Source organism: Mytilus edulis, chromosome 7, assembly GCF_963676685.1.
Source record: "Mytilus edulis chromosome 7, xbMytEdul2.2, whole genome shotgun sequence".
Classification (NCBI taxonomy): domain Eukaryota; kingdom Metazoa; phylum Mollusca; class Bivalvia; order Mytilida; family Mytilidae; genus Mytilus; species Mytilus edulis.
The window spans coordinates 48,937,783-48,959,416 of record NC_092350.1 but is presented as its reverse complement, the minus strand read 5'-3'; the positions used below and the strand labels follow the sequence as shown (position 1 = coordinate 48,959,416).

Genomic DNA, 21,634 nt, shown 5'->3' with positions numbered 1-21,634 from the left:
TGTTGTTTGTTTTTCAAGTTTATACTATAGGGCGTTCTACAGGATCCCCTGGTCGGTCTACGGCTCTCTTGTTTTCTCAATATAATATATCTTCTATAAGACGTTCTATAGGATCCCCTATTGTTTGTTAATCAAGTCTATACTAAAGGGCGTTCTACAGGATCCCCTGGGCGGTTTTCAGGATCCCTTGTTGTCTGAACATTATATATCTACTAAAAGACGTTCTATAAGACCCCCTGTTGATTGTTTTTCATGTTTATACTATAGGGCGTTCTACAGGATCCCCTGTTGTCTTTACATTATATATCTACTATAGGACGTTCTACAGGATCCCCTGGGCGGTCCACAGGATCCCCTGTTGTCTTTACATTATATATCTACTATTGGGCGTTCTAAGGATCCACTAGGCGGTTTACAGGATCCCCATTTGTTTAAATATATATATATCTACTATAAGTATCCCCTGTTGTTTGTTTTTCATTTATATACATTCGGGCGTTCTACAGGATCCCCTGTTCTCGCAACATAATATATCTACTATAAGACGTTCTATAGGATCCCCTGTTGTTTGTTAATCAAGTATATACTAAAGGGCGTTCTACAGGATACCCTGGGCGGTCTTCAGGATCCCGTGTTGTCTTTACATTATATATATACTAAATGGCGTTGTATATGTAAGACCCCCTGTTGATTGTTTTTCATGTTTATACAATATGGCTTTCTATATGATCCCTTGGGCGGTCTGCAGGAATCTTTGTTTTTCAACATAATATATGTACTGTAGGACGTTCTGTTGATTGTTTTTCATGTTTATACTAAAGGGCGTTCTACAGGATACCATGGGCGGTCTACAGGATCCATTGTTTTCTTTACATTATATATCTACTATAGGACGTTCTATAGGATCCCTATATTGTTTGTTTATTATTTATATACTAAAGGGCGTTCTACCGGATCCCCTGGGCGATCTACAGGATGCCCTGTTGATTGTTTTTTTATGTTTATACTATAGGGCGTCCTACAGGATCCACTGGGCGGTCTACAGGATCCCCATTTGTTTAAAAATATATATCTACTATAAGACGTTCTCAAGTATCCCCTATTGTTTGTTAATCATGTATTTACTAAAGGGCGTTCTACAGGATCCCTTAGGCGGTCTACAGAATACCCTGTTGTCTTTACATTATATATATACTAAATGGCGTTCTATAAGATCCCCTGTTGATTGTTTTTCATGTTTATACTATAGGGCTTTCTATATGATCCCTTGGGCGGTCTGCGGGAAACTTTGGGTGGTCTGCAGGAATCTTTGTTTTTCAACATAATATATGTACCATAGGACGTTCTTTAAGACCCCTTGTTGATTGGTTTTCATGTTTATACTATAGGACGTTCTAAAGGATCACCTGTTGTCTTTACATTATATATGTACTAAATGGCGTTCTATAAGACCCCCTGTTGAAACTTTGGGCGGTCTGCAGGAATCTTTGTTTTTCAACATAATATATGTACTATAGGACGTTCTGTTGATTGTTTTTCATGTTTATACTAAAGGGCGTTCTACAGGATACAATGGGCGGTCTACAGGATCCATTGCTGTCTTTACATTATATATCTACTATAGGACGTTCTATAGGATCCCTATATTGTTTGTTTATTATTTATATACTAAAGGACGTTCTACCGGATCCCCTGGGCGGTCTACAGGATGCCCTAATGATTGTTTTATACTATCGGGCGTTCTACAGGATCCACTGGGCGGTCTACAGGATCTCCATTTGTTATATACTACTATATAATATATATCTACTATAACACGTTCTAAAGTATCCCCTATCGTTTGTTAATCATGTATATACTAACGGGCGTTCTACAGGATCCCTTAGGCGGTCTACACAATACCCTGTTGTTTTTTTACATTATATATGTACTATAGGACGTTCTATAAGACCCCCTGTTGTTTGTTTTTCATGTTTATACTATAGGGCGTTCTAAAGGATCACCTGTTTTCTTAACATTATTTATCTACTATAAGACGTTCTATAGGATCCCATGTTGTTTGTTTATCATTTATATACTAAAGGGCGTTCAAAAGGATCCCCTAGGCAGTCTACAGGATCCCCTTTTGTCTGAACATTATATATCTACTATAGGACGTTCTATAGGATCCCCTATATTGTGTGTTTATCATTTATATACTAAAGGGCGTTCTACCGGATCCTCCGGGCGGTCTACAGGATGCCCTGTTAATTGTTTTTTTTTTTATGTTTATACTATCGGGCGTTCTGAAGGATACCCTGGGCGGTCTACAGAATCCCCTTTTGTTAAAAAAATATGCATCTGAGATAGGAAATTCTATAGGTTCCCCTGTTCTTTGTTTTTCATATTTATACTATAGGGCGTTCTACAGGATCCCCTGGGCGGTCTACAGAATCCCCTTTTGTTAAAATAAAATATGCATCTGAGATAGGAAATTCAATAGGTTCCCCTGTTCTTTGTTTATTATGTATATATTATAGGGCGTTTATGATCCCTTGGTTGGTCTGCAGGATCCCCTGTTTTCTCAACATTATATATCTATCATAGGAAGTTCTATAGGATCCCCTGTTGATTGTTTTTCATGTTTATACTATAGGGCGTTCTACAGGATCTCCTGTTGTCTGAGCATTATATATTCTTCAGGATCCCCTGTTTGATTTGTAGGCATCTAGGATAAGACCTTCTATAGGTTCCTCTGTTTTTTTAAACATGTATCTACTTTACGTATATACTAGAGGGCGTTATATAGGATCTCCGGGGCGGTCTATAGAATCACCTGCTGTTTGTTCATTATGTTTCTAGTATAAGACGTTCTTTAAGATCCTCTGGGCCGTCTATGCGTTCCCCTGTTGGTTGTTCATCATGCATCAATAACAGGGCGTTCTATAGGATCCCTTGTTGTTTAATAATTGTGCATCTGCTATAAGGCTTTCTATAGGATCTCCGGTCGGCCTATAAGATCCCCTATTGTTTTATAATAGTGAATCTGCTATAGGGCGTTCTATAGAATCCTTGGGTCGTTGTAAAGGACCCCCTGTTGTTTGTTCACCATGTATTTTTTAGAGGGTCTTCGATATAATCCAACGGTCGATCTAAGGAAGCCCCTGTTGTTTGTTCATCATGTATCTATTAGAGGGCATTCTATAGGATCCCCGGGACTGTCTATATGATGCCGTTGTTGGTTAATCATGTATCTACTAGAGAACGTTCTATATGATCCCCTGTTGGGTCTATATGATCACTTCTTGTTTAATAATCGTGTAGCTGAAATACGGTGTTATATAGGATCCCGGGGCAGTCTATAGGATCCCCTGGTTATTTTTTTCATTATGTTTCCAGTATAATGCGTTCTATAAGATTCTCTTGACCGTTAATAAGTTCCCCTGTTCGTTGTGCATCATGTATCCATTACAGGGCGTTTTATATGATCCCCTCGGTGGTCTATAGGACCCCTTATTGTTTAATATTTGTGTATCTGCTAGGTGTATCCACTTGAAGGTGTCCTATTTAGGATCCCCTATTGTTGAATAATCGTGTATTTGCAATAGGGCGTTCTATAGGATTCCCTGGGTGGTCTATATGATCCCGTATTGTTTAATAATCGTGCATCTGCTATAGGGCGTTCTTAAAGATCCCCGGGTCGGTCCATATAATCTCTAGGTCGGTCTATAGAAGCCCTGTTGTTTGTTCATAATGTATCTATATATTGGAGGGCATTCTACAGGATACCCTGGGTGGTCTATAGGATTCCCTGTGGTTTAATAATTGTGTATCTGCTATAGTGTGTTCTACGGGATCCCGTTGTTTGGTAATCACGTATCTACTAGGGAGCATTCTATGGGATCCCCTGTTGGGTCTATAGGATCACCTGTTGTGCAATATTCGTGTATCTGCTATAGGGCGTTCTATAGGATTCCCAGGGAGGTCTATAGGATCCCCTGTTCGTTGTTCATGCATCTATAACAGGGTGTTTTATACGATACCCTGGGCGGTTTATAGGATCCCCGGGTCGGTCTTAGGATCTCCTCTTGTTTAATAATCGTGCATCTGCCATAGGACGTTCTTTGTTATCCCTTTCAAAGGGGGCATATTGTTATTGTTCGTTTCTTTTTTTTTCATTTCGTTTATAATATATCTTCTTAAGTGTATAATATATCTTATTGAATTAATAAGATATCTTATAAAGTATATAAGCTATCTTTTAAAGTTGATAAGATATCTTATAAAGAGTAAATTATATAAAATATCTTATATATTATATATTATATGAGATCTCTTGTATAGTATATTAGATATCTCATATATTATATATACGAGAGAGATTTTATATATCATTTGAAATATCTGATATATTATATGAGCTATCTTGAAGTTAGAATAAATAGTAAAACGGCTTGCCATATATACTCATTGAATCTATTATCATTAATAGACAGTACATCATCAATATATCGGAAAGGGATATTAAAAGACGGGTCAATTTCTTTTCTCCTGTCTGTACAAATCCATAAGAATACGAAAACAAATAGAATTGGCATTGCGAGCAAAGGCGGATGTCATACTGTTGACAAGTTTCCAGACGACCTTGCCATTGCTAGGTTACCGTCAGCAATTTTGAAAGAAAATTTATACTAAAAAAACACAACTACATACTGCTAGATACATGTAGTTCTGAGGATCATACAAATTGTTGACACCTACTTTGTATATTGAATATCATGGTTCTATGCTCAGGAATACTAGAATTATATACAAAAAACATTAAAAAAAAATACTGTTGACCAGTGTTTATAGTAATCGAGACCATCTTGGACCATCCCCTTATTAAAAAGCACAACTTTATATAATGGTTTACATTATGCCATAATTCCATAAAGATGAATGTGTCTATCCTTTTCCGAGAACTTGTCGGGACAATAAAATTATGGGGAAAAAGAAAAGAAAAAGAAAAAAAAGACAACCAATAACAATATGCCCCCTCGACCTTTGAAAGGGATAACATAGAACGCCCTATAGCAGATACAAGGTTATTAAACAATAGGGGATCATATAGACAGACCCGGGGGTCCTATAGAATGCACTATAGAATATGCGCGATTATTAAACAAAAAGGGATCATATAGACCGCCAAGGTATAAACAATAGGGATCCTATAGACAGACCCGGGGATCCTATAGAACGCACTATAGAATATGCGCGATTATTAAACAAAAGGGGCTCCTATAGACCGCCCAGGGGATCGTATAGAACAACCTGTTATAGATACATGATGAACAAACAACAGGGTATCCTATAAACCGCCCAGGCGATCGTATAGACCAACCTGTTATAGATACATTAGTATATACATAATAAACAAACAAAATATGGGATCCTATAAAACGTTCTATAGTAGATATATAATGTTCAGACAAAAGAGGATACTGTAGAACGCCTTTTAAATAAACACTAACAACACCAACAGGGGACCCTATAGAACGTCCTATTTTAGATATATAACGTTGAGAAAACAGGAGATCCTGCAGGCCGCCCAAGGGATCATAAAAGCCTTATAGTATATACATGAAAAACAAACTACAGGGGGACCTATAGAATTTCCTTTCTCAGATGCATAATTTTTAACAAAAAAGGATCCTGTACACCGCCCTGGGGATACTGTAGAACGTCTTATAGTAGATATATAATGTTGAGAAAAACAAGGGATCCTGCAGACCGCCCAGGGGATACTGTAGAACGCCCTATAGTATAGACATGAAAAACAAAAACCAGGGTCCCTATAGAACGTCATATAGTAGATAAATAATGTTGAGAAAACAGGGGAGACTGCAGACCGCCCAGGGGATACTGTAGAACGCCCTATAGTATAAACATGAACAACAAACAGCAGGGAATCATATAGAACGTCTTATAGTAGATATATTATGTTGAGAAAACAGGGGATCCTGCCAACCAAAAAAGTGATCCTATAGAAAGCCTTATAGTATATACATGATAAATAAACAACAGGGGAACCTTTAGAATGTCTTATCTGAAATGCATAATTTTCATTAACAATAGGGGACCCTGTAGACCGTCCAGGGGATCATGCAGAACCCCCCATAGTATAGACTTGAAAAACAATCAACTTGGGGTCTTATGAAAGTCCTATAGTAGATATATGATGGTAAGACAACAGGGGGTCCTGAAGAACGCCCTATAGTATATACTTGAAAAAAAAACCAACAGGGGATCCTATAGAACGTCTTATAGTAGATAAATAATGTTGAGAAAACAGGGGATCCTGTAGACCGCCCAGGGGATACTGTAGAACGCCCTATAGTATACACTTGAAAACAAACAACAGGGGATCCTATAGAACGTCTTACAGTAGATAAATAATGTTGAGAAAACAGGGGATCCTGCAGACCGCCCAGGGGATACTGTAGAACGCCCTATAGTATAAACATGAACAACAAAAAACAGGGGATCATATAGAACGTCTTATAGTAGATATATAATGTTGAGAAAAACAAAGGATCCTGCAGACCGCCCAGGGGATACTGTAGAACGCCCTATAGTATAGACATGAAAAACAAAAACCAGGGTCCCTATAGAACGTCATATAGTAGATATATAATGTTGAGAAAACAGAGGATCCTGCAGACCGCCCAGGGGATACTGTAGAACGCCCTATAGTATACACTTGAAAAACAAACAACAGGGGATCCTGTAGAACGTTCTCTTCGCCTAGTAGATACATCAAAAACAAACAATAGGGTATCCTATAGAACGTTCTATAGTTTATACATAATTTTGAGAAAACAGGGGATCCCACAGACCAAACAAGGGATCCAGTAGAGAGTCCTCTTGTATAAACATGATAAACAAACAACAGGGGATTCTATAGAACGTTCTCTTAGCCTAGTAGATACATCAGAAACAAACAATAGGGTATCCTATAGAACGTTCTATAGTTAATATATTATGTTCAGACAACAGGGGATCTAGAGAACACGCCCTTTAGTATATTCATGATAAACAAACAATATGGGATCCTATATATATGTTTTCCAAAAATTACAGGGCTCATAAAGGGCATAGAATCAGATACAATTGATTTACATAATTGGTAACAACAACAATAATAGAGGCATATACATATATATTTGGAATATAAGCATTGGTCAGAATTAAGCCAAAAACCACATATATATTGTGAATAAAAGAATAATAAAATTACATTATATATGTATTTGTTCTCAAATTGTTTACTTGACTTAGTGTCAGTGTTCATATCTGATCTCCTTAATTTAAAAAGTCACAAAATTATAACAGCCCAGTTTTTCCATAAGAGTAACATTTTCTTGGGTCAAGAGCCATAAAATTTAGAAGATTTATTTAAATTTATAAAATTATAACAATTGTTAGAAATGTCTTGGAAAAAATCGTCCCTTTGAATATCATAAAGAGGGCAACTAATAAAAAATGAAGCTCGTCTTCAACTTTACCGAGTGAGCAATTAGAACAAAGACGCTCAGATCTTTCTACATGTTTTTTTGAATTTCTGTTTGTCTCAATTTTTAAAGAGTGAGCGCTTATTCTTAATTTACAAATTGACTGTCTTTTTTTTTGAAGTCCTGTAATTCTTAATATTTTTCTTTTTTAAAACAATTTTTTCCCTTTTTCGGAGTTAATTGTTTGATACTTCAGTTTATTCCAAAATGTGAAATTACTTTTACATAGTTTATTTTTAACATACTGAAATAAAGAACCAATTGATTGGTCAAAATTTGGTAATTCAATCTCTCTCTGAATATAATCTATACTAGAATACCATGTATTTACATTAGAACTATATAACTGTATGTTTACAACATATACATGCATCAAATAATAATCCTTCTTTAAAACGTTCCAGTCTATGCCAATATTTTAACATTGATAAAATTATATTAAAATACATAGGAAATCTACCAATCTCTGACATTACAGCTATATTACTTGACTTTCTGTTTACACCAAGAATATATTTCATAAATTTGGTATGAGCTTTTTCATAAGAATCCTGACCAAAAGCTTGTTCCTATAAAACGTTCTATACTATAGTAGATATATATATATAATAATATTCAGACAACAAGGGATCCTGTAGACTGCCCAGGGGGATCCTGTAGAACGTCCTTTAGTGTATACATGATAAAAAAAACAATATAAGGGATCCTATAGTATTTGTAGTAGATATATAAGGTTCAGACAACAGGGGATCATGTACATGATGTAGAACGACCAGGGGATCCTGTTGAACGTCCTAACAATAGCTTTATTGTAAACAAGTATTAATGGTTCCTTTAGAACGGCCAGCTATAGTAGAATGGTCAGACAACAGGGGGTCAGATTACAGATTTGTTTCTTTAAACGCAGACCAGTTTAAACACCCTCTCACACTCCTGTAAAGCCTTAGTACGTGTAACATGTTTAACATGTGTAAGCTACATCTTTTTTCAATTTGCCTACATAAAAATACTCTTTTAAACGGATAATAAAAAGATTATTAACTCCATAGTATATCCAAAGCCATGGGACCACGTGCATGTGACATTTGCAGGTCTTTACAACATAATTTAGGCACTAAGTCTTACTGTTTATCATATCTATATATGAAATGTATCATGGGTATTTTAAAAAGGAATCTGTATATATATTTGTACTATGATATATGCTACTCCAAAGTATAAACAAAATACTTCCGAGACCCATTCTTTTTACTTTAAACAGTTTTGTAGAAACATTATGGTGAATAGAAGTTCTTGCAAGCTTGAAGTTGGTCAACGAGTACGGAACAAGTAAACCCAACTCTCCGGCCATCACGACATGCCAATTTTCTTTCATTTTCATTGGAGGGAAGCATTATTTAACTGTTACAAGATATTTTATTTTACATTCTTCATTTTTTGCTACATTTTGATGAGATGCATTCAATACTCTTCCACCAAATTGACTATTATTCCGACAAAGCGGAATATATTCCGACATCTTGAAAATATTTGTTCTGGTGTACGGGAGATACATGTAACTCCCATAGCAACAAACGTCGATTTTCCCGTTTTCCGCCAGAGGCGTTCATTTACGTAACTCTCACCTTAATTGATCAAACAAAAAAGCCTATTTCATGACACATAATTTACATAAGAAGTTCAGCCATAGAAGACATCGCTTGACTTTATATATGCAGTCTGGTTATCTGATTAACCTACATAGATATAGGAAGATGTGATATGAGTGCCAATGAGACAACTCTCCATCCAAATAACAATTTATAATGCCCGCGTCACACTGTCCCGATTTTTACGCCGATTGCAACACGATTATGAAAATTTTCAAAATCGGGACTGATCGTATCCAGATCGGGCTATTCGTAGTGCCATCTTTAACCATCTTTAACCATCGGCCACTTTTTCTAACCTTCGGGGACAACTTCGGGAAGGGTTCTAAACTTTTTAACATGTTAAAAAATCTCCGAAGGTGCGTCCGATGTTGAGGGTTCGTATTGAGTTCGTATAACCATCCTCACCATCGTAATGTCACCGGAAATGCATCTTTGAACATCGTATTGCATTCGTGTTTCCATCGTTTTTATCGGGCAGTTTTAACATTACGATGTCTACACGAATAAATCACGAAGCTACCCGAAGGTCTAACGATGGCCACACGACTTCGTGAAGACCTCGTAATCCCGTCGTGTTGCCATCGAATAAAAGTACGAAGGCGACAAGATGGAACTACGACGGCAATAAATCCAGCTAAATGTAAGTTAAAATACATTTAAAGTGCCATGCGCGATATGCACTGGTCAGTCTAATACGACAGTTAAGAAAGACGTTCACAAAACATGGAGCTCATATCATATGATTCTATGAGAACAAGAAAGGCGACAGCGTTGTTTCTATTAATTCAAATAGAACAAGAAGAGCAGCTATTACAGAATCTGGATTTACTTTTACAAGTAAAATATTATTTTTTGTCAATTTATCATATCAAGTAACATAATGAAAATCATAAACGCGTCTCGTACACCAACACTGCAGGTACACGTGTATAGGGAAACCAACTTTACTCCATAACCATTTTGTTTTCTATATGTCATATTTTGCCGCATTTGTTGCTTTCTCCACATCCTTCCTTTTGTCTATTATATTATTATGATATTCTCCTTAAAAGAGCTCTTTTTGAATAAAAGGGATCAACGAACCCATTACCTTACCTTTAAGATAGATCAGTAAACATGGGCATACTTATGGGTGATTATTCAGACTAGTGCACACATTTTACAGTTCATACAAGGCAATGCCGAGCGTGGCACCCCCTCGTATGTAACATATTGGGGACAAATATGGATGTACTATATTTGTATATGATACATGCAGAAAATGGTAAATTGAATATGCATATTTGATACATAAACTATTTTTTTTAAAAAATCAACCAAAATATTCAGTAACTGGAAATACATTTAATATTGTCTTTAGAACCAGCAGGTAAAAAAATGAGCAACCAATTTCCTGTGTACACGACGTCTTTTAGACATCGTATGGCCCTCGCGCCATCATCGTATTCCATCATGTAGCCTTCGTAATCCATCGTACAGCCTTCGTGATCCATCGTGTAGGCTTTGGCTGAGATATGAAGCTTAAATACCCGTCTTCGGTTAACCTTCGTATGTCCATCTTTTGCTATCGTATATAATTTCGACACCATCGTATAGACTTCGTTATTCATCTTACTTGCTTCGGTCACTTTTTGGTATTTTAACGAGATCGGGACCAACTTCGTACGAACTTACAATGTTCGCATTCGGGTGTCCATCGTATATAAAAATCGGGACAGTGTGACGCCTGCATAAAAGAAAAACATTACAGGAAAAGGTATGCCCTTCAATACGGAGCCTTGTCTCACAATGCACAGAAAGCTATTAATTATACAAGGGCTCTCAAAAATTGCTAGTGTAAAACCATTAAAACGCATAGCCAGAAATTAATAGTGGTTTTGCTAATTAATATTCATAATATGTAAATGAGAATTGTACCACGTGATAGTAGTTTGAACTGGACTGGCTTGATATCATTAAAATCATTAAAATCTATAAAACACGGATATTAAAAGTTGCCCGTCACAGAGTCCTTACTTACAAATCACTTTGGTATTTCCGTAAAGTTGTCAGGCGGTCAAAATCAAAACAATGGACGCGAATTTAGTGAATTGTTCGTGCTTTCGTGAGTTTATTCTTCTTGAAATAGTGACATTTTAACTTTACGTGGGAACCTAGAGTTCAACGACTACACATACAAGGTTTGGACTTGCTTATTCTTTGGAAGTTCAAGTTTCAAATTTCACCCCGGCAACCTGTTTTTGTAATGACCTTAAATAGTAGCCAATTTTCAACACGAAGTTTGCAAATTTGACGTTTCAGCCATTTTAGCCTGTATTTTACACTGCAATGTTAAAAGCCTCTCGCTTCGAATTTTAAAATAGCTCAGGAACCTGTATTTTTGCAACAACAGTCATTATGTTTCTTTTAAATGTGGATATGGTGTATATTGTTGTGTATATTCATTTTCTGCCCCGGCAACCTGTCTATCACTTAAATTAAAATTAAAACAGACATTTTTTCAAAATTCCCTATCATTTTAATGTAATTTCCGTGACCCGTATCCGATTTCTTTAGTATAATATTCAAAGCAAAGTGGCGTTAATTCTGGATATGGGGGAAACCAACGGTCAAATTCATCATGTTTATATTAAAACGAAAAACGAGAAGCACTTATGAACCACATTAACAGACGACAAACACTGAACATCCAATTCCTGACTTAGGACAGCTTCATAGCCAAAAAATGTAATTATAAGTATTGAATGCTTCTTTTGTAACTTTATAGGGTTGTAAAAGCGTTTACCGTGTGTACATTTTTATAATGAAGCGCTTCATACAAACTGTACTTCGGTCAACGCTTATACACCCCAATAAATTAACAAAAAGAAGCATTCAATTCTTAAATGGAATACGAAATTGCTGTTATTATTTCATTCCTAAGTTGTATCGTACTGCAACATTATATTATGGTTTTATAGGTCTCTTAATATGTTTAAGAATTGAATGCTTCTTTTTGTAAATTTATTGGGGTGTAAAAGCGTTGACCGAAGTACATTTTGTATGAAGCGCGGAAGCGCCTCATTATAAAAATGTACGCACGGTCAACGCTTTTACAACCCTATAAAGTTACAAAAAGAAGCATTCAATACTTATAATTACATTTTTTAGCTATGATTATGAAAACACGAATTTTATATATTTTATCATTTAATTCACCTGTGCACTTTATTGTTGGAGCACGTGTTATCATGAATGAAAAGTTGTATTGAGCAATGCAACTGCTTACGGAATAACACGTGATGTGCAGTTAGCCAATCAGAATAAAATATTATAATGAAACATACATCTAATGTAATTATTGTGTATTGCAACATATTCATGAACGGAAATTAGATAGTTACTTACTAATGACGAGATTTATTATAAACAATTGCCCATCTCTAGTTTACTTAAGTTATAGGAGTTTTGTTTTCACAATACATTTTATATTTTGAAAACAAAATAATATTGAAAATTAAGCAAGCAATATTGAATAAATCAACCAATCTATAAGATATAATGTGATAAGAATTGATTAAAATAAAAGAACACGTGCAGTGTACATTAAAAAGTCAGCATTTACCACAACTGTATCAAAATGTACCATTTACTTAAAAAGAATACAGTTCAAGTTGATATGTTACGAAATAACAAACATATAAATCATTGTTATGGTACGAATTACATACATATAAATCTCTATTATGGCAATGATCTCTTATATGGCACAACATCCTAACAAATAAGAGATCATATAATACAAAATGACATTACACATGAACTATCCATAATGTGATACGAATATTTCCTTCGAAATGTTTTGACTGAAAAACAATTATACTGGTAACTAGTCATAACACATAATAAGAATTGCATATTTCAGCTGATGGCCCATATTTTTCTGTTTTGGGACCGCTGTTAATTATTATCTATATTAATGATATATATGAACATGTTATTCTTTGAGTAGATTTTTTATACGATATTCCCGGATTTGTCTTTTCTATCATGATTTCCTTGATAGAGGGTTGGTAAATTCAAAAAGTGAAAACTAACAATCTAATGTATGTACAAAATATGAACGAAAACTATTTTATAGACTGTTATCGACCCAATAATTATTTAGACCTTCAACTATACGAATGTGGACTAACCTTAATGAAGTGACATGCAGCATTAATACTTTAGATGAATCTAAAACCAAACTAAACAATATCAAATATATTTCAAAAGCCGAAGTACCCAAACTTTATGAATTTGGCAATCATAAATTCAGTATTATTTTGACACTGAGTTTTCAGCCTCTTAGTGAATTATTATCTCAACTTGCATATTGTGTACAACCATTCCATACTCAAATATTATTTTTCACAGTTCCAATAAAATTGAGAATGGAAATGGGGAATGTGTCAAAGAGACAACAACCGGACCATAGAGCAAACAACAACAGACGGTCACCAACAGGTCTACAATGCAGCGAGAAATTCCCGTACCCGGAAGCGTCCTTTAGCTAGCCCCTAAACAAATATATATACTAGTTCAGTGAAAATGAACGCCATACTCAACTCCAAATTGTACACAAGAAACTAATTAAAAATTAACAAGAATGTGTCCCAAGTACACGGATGCCCCACTCGCACTATCATTTTCTATGTTCAGTGGACCGTGAAATTGGGGTCAAAACTTTAATTTGGAATTAAAATTAGAACGATCATATCATAGGGAACATGTGTACTAAGTTTCAAGTTGATTAGACTTCAACTTCTTCAAAAACTACCTTGACCAAAAACTTTAACCTGAAGCGAACGGACGCACAGACGGACGAACGGACGCACAGACGGACGGACGAACGGATTCACAGACCAGAAAACATAATGCCCCTCTACTATCGAAGGTGGGGCATAAAAATAATACAAGACTAACAAAGGCCAGAGGCTCCTGACTTGGGACAGGCGGAAAATTGCGGCGGGGTTAAACATGTTTATAAGATCTCAACCCTCCCTTTACACCTCTAGCCAATGCAGAAAAGTAAACGCATAACAATACGCGCATTAAAATTCAGTTCAAGAGAAGTCCGAGTCTGATGACAGAAGATGTAACCAAAGAAAATAAACAAAATGACAATAATACATAAATAACATCAGACTACTAGCAGTTAACTGACATGCCAGCTCCAGACTTCAATTAAACTGATTGAAAGATTATATATTGAGCTATATTTACGAATGATGACCTTATACCGATGATAAAATTTAGTAAAAATTTTGACAAGTTTGTGATACCAATGTATATATATCTATATATCATGTACTGTTTACATGCATGCTATGTAAATTGTCTCTTGTTATAAATTGATCATAGGAGAACACTATATAATTTTGATTAACTTTAGCAAATATAATATGTTTAAACTGAAAACATAATTAGAAATCAGTACAAAGCAGAGCTAAGGCTAAAGTAGCTACATTTGAAAAATAAATATAAAGTTATAAACATAAAGTTACAATTGACAAACTAAATATTATTATATTTAATAAAATTTCAATTCAAAAGACAATGAATTTAGTTTTTATATTCTTACCTGGTGTACATATCGGAGAGAAAAGGCTTTCGCATGGGTTGGCTTGATACAACTTTGTACGGCCGGTATAATCAAAAACATTTAGACAATTTCCAGATTGTAAATCCTCATTGATGGTCACTGAAGAAAAAATATATGCAAATGGCAATGTAAAAAGTTAAAACAAATACATTACATATATTGCAAAACAGCCTAATTACCGTATGACTTGTTCTGATGATGTTAATTTCCAGTTTCGTCCTAGCAGCTTGGGTTACTTTTCAGAACATGCAACAGTTAATGCTTGTACAAGGCAAAGGGCATACGTCTTCACGCTTTCTGATGATTAGTTGTAAAAATATTTTATGTATAGGTTAATCGAATTTTAAATACTTTTAGTTCCAGTTATTTAAACAGGTAGAGTGATTGAGACAGCTTGACATCACTATTAAAATAATTGTATAAATTTTACATACATTAATGCAGCATTGTCTTGAAAAGTAATGATCGTCCCTCACAATGATTAAGAAAAAAAACATGTGATTGGGAAAATTCCTCCTCAACCTCAAATGGTTATTCCATAATCATGATAAGCTAAAACGACAATTTTACTTTCAAGTTGACCACATGTACCACCCTTTTCTGTTTATAAAAATAACACCATATATCCCTTCACTTTAATTATTCGTTTTCCGGTTGTTATATTTAAAGCAGTTTTTTTTCTCATTCAGATGGTGATCTTCCATTGGCTGAAAGACGAATAATTTAATTTCGTCCATAAGTTTCATTTCATATGAAAGCATTCAATGCCAAATGAGAGCAACTCATGCCGTACGAAAGTGTCAAATGTCGTATGAATCAAATCGTTGGTTTTATTTGTTCCACCAACCCTATTCATCAGCGCTTTTTGTTTACAATGTTTATTTATTTCAGACAGAACATAAAATCACAAAAATATATAACTCCGAGCAAAATTCAAAAAGAAAGGTTTCTAATCAAATGACAAAATCAAAAGCTCAAAGACATTAAACGAATGAACAACAACTGTCATATTTCTAATTTGGTACAGGCATTTTCTTTTGTAGAATTTTCTTATGTAGAAAATGGTGGATTTAACCTGGTTTTATAGCTAGCTAAATCTCTCACTTGTATGACAGTAACCTCAAGTTACATTATAAAGACAACGATGCGTGAACAAAACAAACAGGCAAAAAAGGTAAACATGTCAAAATAAGGGATACAGCAGTCACAAAACAAGCTCAAACTCAACAACCTCATTTTGCTTTTTAATAAAATCTATGTAAAACCCTCGCATAAAGAAGATTTTTAATTCTTGGGATCTAACCTCTACCCTGAAAGACACATGGTTAGATTAACATTAACTCTGACGAATAATCATGCGTTTGACGTCACACATATATATATATAAAATAGTTTTATCGTTCAAAGTATGACGGGATACATAAGTACAGAGTCACGTCAGATGGATATCGCAAACCACAGACTTAAGGTAGCACAATACAAAGATTTTTCATCCCCAATCAGACATCTTTAAACTGATGTAATTCCACTCATCTATCTTTAAATTTTATAAATGAGGTACCAAAAGAAAGAAGAAGGATTAATCTTTCAAATTGTGATAATTTCATTATGACATAATTATTACATAATTAATTGTTATGTAATTAGTTGCCATATTGTGATGTCCATACTTGAATGAATTTAGCTTCTTTGTATTCATAGCATCCCAAAATACTTTATAGATTCTTGTACAACACAGTTTGACCTCCAAAACTGTGTCTCAGATTTTTCCTATTGTATTTCATTCTCTCATAAATCTTCAATGAAGTTTGCAACATCAATTCATAAGAGACCACTAAATTCAATTGGGTATAAAATTTGTTCTATTGATGTTTTTAGAAATCTGATATATCGTAATGAAATTATCACAATTTGAAAAATTAATCTTTCTTCTTTCTTTTGGTACCTCATTTATAAAATATAAAGAAGGATGAAATGAATTACATCAGTTTAAAGTTGTCTGATTGGGAATGAAAAAATCTTTGTATTGTGCTACCTTAAGAGAAAAAGTAATATTTAAAAAAAACAATGAAAAGAATGCTGTAACACGTTTTTTAGATGATAAACAACGTTAGTACTCAGAATCTATCCTTCAAGACCATCGTGTATTATTTGTGAAGTTGATACGAAATATTTATCAACAAGGTCGAGGTACCTTCCGATGAACTTTTGTAGAAAAAGGACAAGATATTCTTTGTTATACCCTTGGTTCATCAACTTCCTGCCCAGACACTGATGAATTTTACAAAGTCTGAGTTGGAGCTGCAACCTCTTGACTACCGAATAAATTGGGGAATGTATATCTCATATGAAGTTGGTGTATTGCTACTAAGGTGGGGGAAATTGATAATTTCAAAATTAAAATCGTCTCGTTTGTCATAAATTCTGTACTGAGATGACTGTTCATGTCAAATACAAGGTATAAGTCAAAAAATGAGGCAGAGGTAGCCGTGTCTGTTTTTTCTTTAAAATCTAGTTCTGGGGCTCATATCAATGGAACCCAATTAGACAAGTTCTGATTGCTCATGGAAAAAACATCATCAATATATTTGAAAGTGAAAATTTAATTACTTGGCTTCTACTCATATTCTTGTTTTTGACAAGTGTCTGAAGGAACTCCAATTCAAATGAAAGTAAAAAGAGGTCGACAAGGAGAGACGCATAATTTGTTCCAATAGGCATGCCGACATCATGTTGCAAATATCTACCTCCATATTCAACAAATTTGTTGTCAATAAGAAACTCCAGCATACTGATCACTTGATTATGCAAATTATATGGGATTCATTTGATAAAAAATGTTGACAGTGTATTTCAAAATATAAACTAAGAATATGGATATATATTAATAAACGAGTGCCTTATGATATACATGCACGGTAATTAAAATTTGATAAATATTTTATATAAGTTATCTATTTTCAAATCAACATCGCCATATGTTAATTTTTGCTATGTGACATAATATACTGATTTAATGCAGAATGATACTGCCTTTATCTCACTGGAAAATAATGCCAAAGTTGTGTAGTTTGAGCTTCAATTTAAAATTCAAAAATGAATTATATTTATTTCACTATTTTGAGAATCAGTTGTAAGAATTAAATGCTGTGTTTTGGGGTATTAATGGAAGAAGCGCTTCCGAGTTTCAGGCAAAATGTAAAGATCACTTACTATTATTACTTCTATATATATAAAGTTTCAAAAACAGCAATATTTTCTATCACTACGATAACATAAATATACTGTAGGGAAAACTTTCAATGCAAAAAGAAAAATGAGCCGAAAAGAAGAAAAAAATAGAAGAAGATAATCTAGTCGACAAGACTATAAAAAACACTCGGTGGTTGTATGTCGTTATTGATGTATGATGTATACAGTGTTTTATGCTGTGCGTGTACTGATGTTGTGTCATAAATGGGTATATATACCAATTACATTCATAAAAATCAAAAACGTCATTACAGATAGGAGCATAGCGGACGAGTTCGGATACATCACTACTGCAAGATGGTGGCAAAGGAACATTACTAAAAATCAAATCTAAATAAAAAGAAGGGAAAGAAAAATCGTCCCTTTCATCGTACATTTTTATAAATAGTTTCTCGTGTAAAGCCGAAACATTCAGGGACAATAGGTACAGATATTTCTTGATTTCTAAAGAAAAATATCATCAAGATAACGGTAAATTTTGTCTTTATCATTTCACAATGTTTCAATGGAACTTAGACGAGTTTTACTATAATCTGTAATTACAACAGTACAAGGACTAAATCATCCTTTTGTTATTTGAATCGATTAGATGCTATCTCATTGACATATACCTGATCATATAAAAATGTTTCTGCAAATAGTTTTACTGTCATACATTTTAAAAATCGGACAGTTTATGAGTGAGTTCACTCTAAAACATTTTTAAGGAGTTGATTTTTTACCCCCGGAAAAACATCTTCAATAGTACAGAATGACTAGAGATGGGGAAAGTAATAACAAATATATGCCTTAACACACAAATGTAGAAAATGTGAAATTAATAATTTCTTATTTCCGTGGGTGAGAAAGAAAAAAAGATAATTAAAAAAATCGATATGTTAGTGATGATGGAGAAATAATTCGGATCAAGAGAAACTTTGAAACTAAAAACAAGATTACTACGAAAATATGTATAATTAAAAAAGTTTTAAAAAATTTAACAGAAAAAAATATATCAATGATTCAAAAGAAGAGAATAAAGTTGTTGAAAATGATGTTGAGGAATACACACAAGACATCTATAAATACTTAGATAAATCTCGGTCATAAAACTTTACTCATTACTAGGAGTACAAAATTATAATAAAATTGAGAATAGAAATGGGGAATGTGTCACAACGACATCAACCCGACCATAGAACACACAACAGCAGAAGTCCACCAATGGGTCTTGACAGAACAATTTAACACTACATTCAAGCTCAACCTTTTATGAAGATTCAAAATTATGAATATAACACACAGTCATTAATCAAGTGAATAGTGACTACATACGATTGCTTACCAACAGTAAAGTATAATTGCTTGAAATGTGTTTAAAAATTATTCCGTAAAATGCACGAACTACTTGATGCTCATAACTCTTTTAAACATTATTTGCCTCTTCCTATATAAAAAACAATACCAATGGAATGCTTACATGAACTCCCCCCCCCCCCAAAAAAAAAATAAAAAATTATGCAAAGTCCGTCAATGAACATTTTGACATTACTAATTTGTAATTTGTTATTTTGCCGATTTGAATAGTGTAACATTTTTTGGTTATGCTTTGAAGTTGTGGTAGTATAAATAAACCAATACGGATTGAAAAAAAAACGTCAAAATGTTCAGGCTTTATTAAATCTTTTTTAGGTAAGTTGATGCAAGCTTACGACCTGTAATGTGTATAATACTATTAGAGGCACATAATATTTATCTACTGTATCATATTGATGTGTTGACAGTCAAGTAGTACGTACATGTCTTTTGGTAGTTTAAAAACAACTTAAAACAAATACACTTTACTGATGGTTTCCATTTGTTAGCAGTCACTTTCCTATAAAGTAATAACTGTTGGTAATATTAATAATTCAAAATGTTCATTGACACTGAAACACGCATGCTGTGATAATTAAATCGTGTGTTGTATCATGTCTATGCAAGAGTGACATCCCTTTGATTATATAAATAAAATTTGGTATGAGAGCCAAGGAGACAACTCTGCATCCAAGTTACAATGTATTAAATGTTATGATTCCAAAAAGTCTATCGAATCAATGCATTTATTGTCTCCCTTGAACATACACGTACGCACAACCACAACAATAGAACATCTTAACCTTCACTTTATTTCAGAATCTTTTGTCAAATGATTTAGTGATAAATAATGATTGGAACCTGCATTGAGCATTCGAACGAATTGTATTATCTCCCCATAATGAAAAAAATGTAGAAAAATAACCATTAGTTACCTTCCATTTATCACAAAGAGGGGCTAGTAAATACATTTTAATGGGAGCTTATTTAACGTTTAAATTTTCCCTTAAAAATAAATGCTATTTTATTCAATTATATGGATATAGTAAGCCAAATCTACTAATTTTTTTGATGTTATGACAATAGTTAAACATACTTCGTTATGTCATAAAAACTTGATTTAAACTTAATTTAAACATTGATTTTTATGAATGGGAACGTAGTAGATCTACGTCGTCCTGTTAAAGATAAAGACAAATATTTGTATAAAATGTGTGATAATACGCAAAATACAGGATTTATGGGAATTATAAATAAAATACGTTGACACGAGCTACTAATATATATCAATAAGAAATGTTGTAATATGATTACCAGATTACAAATAACGAAGAAATTAGCGTTCTGCTTTAAAAAATAAGCAAAACCCATACCGCATAGTAAGCTATAAAAGATTCCTAACTGACAAACTTTAAAGAATTCAAACTAATAAACTAGCTGCCATGTACAATGATGTTTGCGCAAAACAATAAACGAAACTCAATGATGATAAACAGAATCAAATGACGACCACTGTATCAAATTCTTTTGATTGTTATGCCATTTGTCGCAATTAAAGACAAATCTAAGACAACTCACCTATATCATGTATTTGTTCATATAATCAAAGATATTTTCTAGATTTTACCTTTTTTGTAAATAACAAAAGCTTCTGAACTGCTGTTTGCACACAATGCGTATTGGTCTTCCAGACATGTTGTCATCTCTTTCGGTTCGCAGACGGATTTCATCGTGTCACCACTGATTTCAGAAAGACTCAAACAGGCACATTTGCTTTGCTGATAAACATTGAAAAGATAAATCAAGAATAAGCTAATATAATTTATTTTCACAAGTTCATCAAATAATCATCATCAATATGTTTAAACACGGAGTACACGAAATTGACAGTAAAAAACAACAGAAATCTTCATCAGCTTAGGAACCAAGAAATATACTAAATATTTTTGTGTTTATGCATAGTTATGGAACGCCGGGACTGTCTTATAGTGTAAATATCTAATGTGTTTTGTCGCTTTGCCTTTACATTCTGCCATTTCTTCTTTATGTTATGTGCAGATACCTTTATTTCCAGACACTGCATCTCCGTGTTATGTCAAATTAATTAATTAATTGATTGGTCAAACATTTGTATGACATGTCATTGCTAAATTTTGTTATGTGCAATAGACATTACATTATGCTGTAACTACTATATATTCTGTGAATACCTCCAAATTTTATGACCAAACCCATTTACA

General features: G+C 33.9%; 1 protein-coding gene across 1 annotated transcript in view; it reads right to left on the bottom strand.

The window, feature by feature from the left end:
- The window catches only part of LOC139481681 (uncharacterized), an 80,400-nt gene that overhangs the window by 31,248 nt on the left and 27,518 nt on the right, over positions 1–21,634 (bottom strand). The window contains exons 4-5 of the mRNA XM_071265147.1: positions 21,022–21,172; positions 14,787–14,906 (exon numbers count right to left, since the gene is read on the bottom strand). Coding sequence (XP_071121248.1) covers positions 14,787–14,906; positions 21,022–21,172 — 271 coding nt within the window. The remainder of the gene's footprint in view (positions 1–14,786; positions 14,907–21,021; positions 21,173–21,634) is intronic.